At 68.1% G+C, this 1,452-nt stretch overlaps 1 protein-coding gene across 1 annotated transcript; it reads left to right on the top strand.

The window, feature by feature from the left end:
- Positions 1-264: 264 nt before the first annotated feature.
- Positions 265-967, top strand: EMIHUDRAFT_256411 (hypothetical protein; the record flags this gene model as incomplete). The annotated part of the gene is made up of 3 exons (XM_005767879.1): positions 265-413; positions 459-702; positions 773-967. 3 exons carry the CDS (start codon positions 265-267, stop codon positions 965-967), a joined length of 588 nt encoding a protein of 195 aa, XP_005767936.1.
- Positions 968-1,452: the final 485 nt, after the last annotated feature.

Raw genomic sequence — 1,452 nt, 5'->3', positions numbered from 1 at the left:
CCAGCAGGTCCTCACCCTCACGCTCGAGCTTCGCAACGCGGGCAGCTGCGACGGCAGCGAGGTCGTGCAGCTGTACGTCGCCTCCAGCCGCAGGAGTGGCGGCGTCCATCGGCCGGCGCGAGAGCTGCGCGCCTTTCGCAAGGCAGCTGTCGCCGAGATCCGCCGAGATCCTCCGAGATCGGTCGAGCTCGGTCGGGACCAGCTCCGGCAGAGACCTCGAGATGAACCCGAGATGGCCTCGAAAGGCCTCGAGATGGCCTCGAGATGGCCTCGAGATGGCCGTGCCGTTGCAAGGTGTGGCTGCCTCGCGGCGAGTCCAAGACGGTGCGGCTGGACCTCGATGCGCGCGCCTTTGCATTCTACGACACGCGCGCCGGCGGCTGGCGCGCTAGGGACGGAGCGAGCACGAGCTGGTCGGGACACTGCCCGCGACACGCCCGCGACACGTCCCCCCGCAGGCGCGTCGAGGGCGGGGAGTACGAGCTCGTGGCGAGCGCCTCCTCCGAGGACGTGCGGTCGCGCGCCGTCGTGTCGGTGTCGTCCGAGGGCGCGGCGGCACCGCACGAGGGCGCCGTCGCCGCCAACCCGCCCTACGTGGAGGCGACAGACGAGGTGCTGGGCCAGATGGGGCTGCAGGTGCAGCCGGAGCGGTCGGTGCGGCCCTTTGACCGGCGGACCACCGTCGGCGAGATGGGCGACGAGGTGGGCCGCCTCACTCGCCACCGCCGAGCCGCGTGACGACGCGCGAAGGCTCACGCGGCCCTGTCAACAGGCGGGCTGCTGCGGGAAGTGCCTCTACTCGATGCTGATCTGCGGGATGCCTAAGGCGACGAACCCGATCGAGCACAGGCTCCGCCTCGAGATGACGCGCACGCTGCCGCTCGAGATCCTCTTCAACTTTGCAAACGGCGGACACCTCCGAGAGCCGTCCACTCGCGAGCCCCCTCCCCCGCCAGAGGGCTGCTAGAGCTGCTGCTGGAGAGGCCACGCTCGCGCCGCCGCCTAGCTCGTCGCTCTCTCTACCGCCGACGCCGCCCTTGGCCCTACCCGGCCGTCCCTGTCTGACCCCCCCCCCCCCCTCCTTTACCATCCAGGCGGCGCCGGCTGCGTGGTTCTGCCCGATTGGCTGCTGCGAGGGCTACTCTGTTGCTTCAACACCTGCCCCTTCTAGTTTTGTGAGCGCGACGTACGAGACGAAAATGCCGGTGAGGTGGGGTGTGCGCGGTTGGTCTCCTACGAGCGGCATGAAGGGGGGGGGGGGGTGATGGGACTTGCCTTGGGACTTTCCCTTGATCCTTGGTTCAAACCCCACAAAGGCTCTACTAAAAAAAGGGGGGCGCGGACTTTGTGCGGATTTCGCTTTGTTGTTGTTCACCCCCGGCAATAAAACGCAACCCGGGCCAAGGTCGCATGCACCCATCACGCGGACAGTCGTGAGAGGTGAAGCGAGAA

This window comes from Emiliania huxleyi (assembly GCF_000372725.1).
Source record: "Emiliania huxleyi CCMP1516 unplaced genomic scaffold EMIHUscaffold_4764, whole genome shotgun sequence".
Lineage (NCBI taxonomy): Eukaryota > Haptophyta > Isochrysidales > Noelaerhabdaceae > Emiliania > Emiliania huxleyi.
This window is presented reverse-complemented; position numbering and strand designations above follow the sequence as displayed.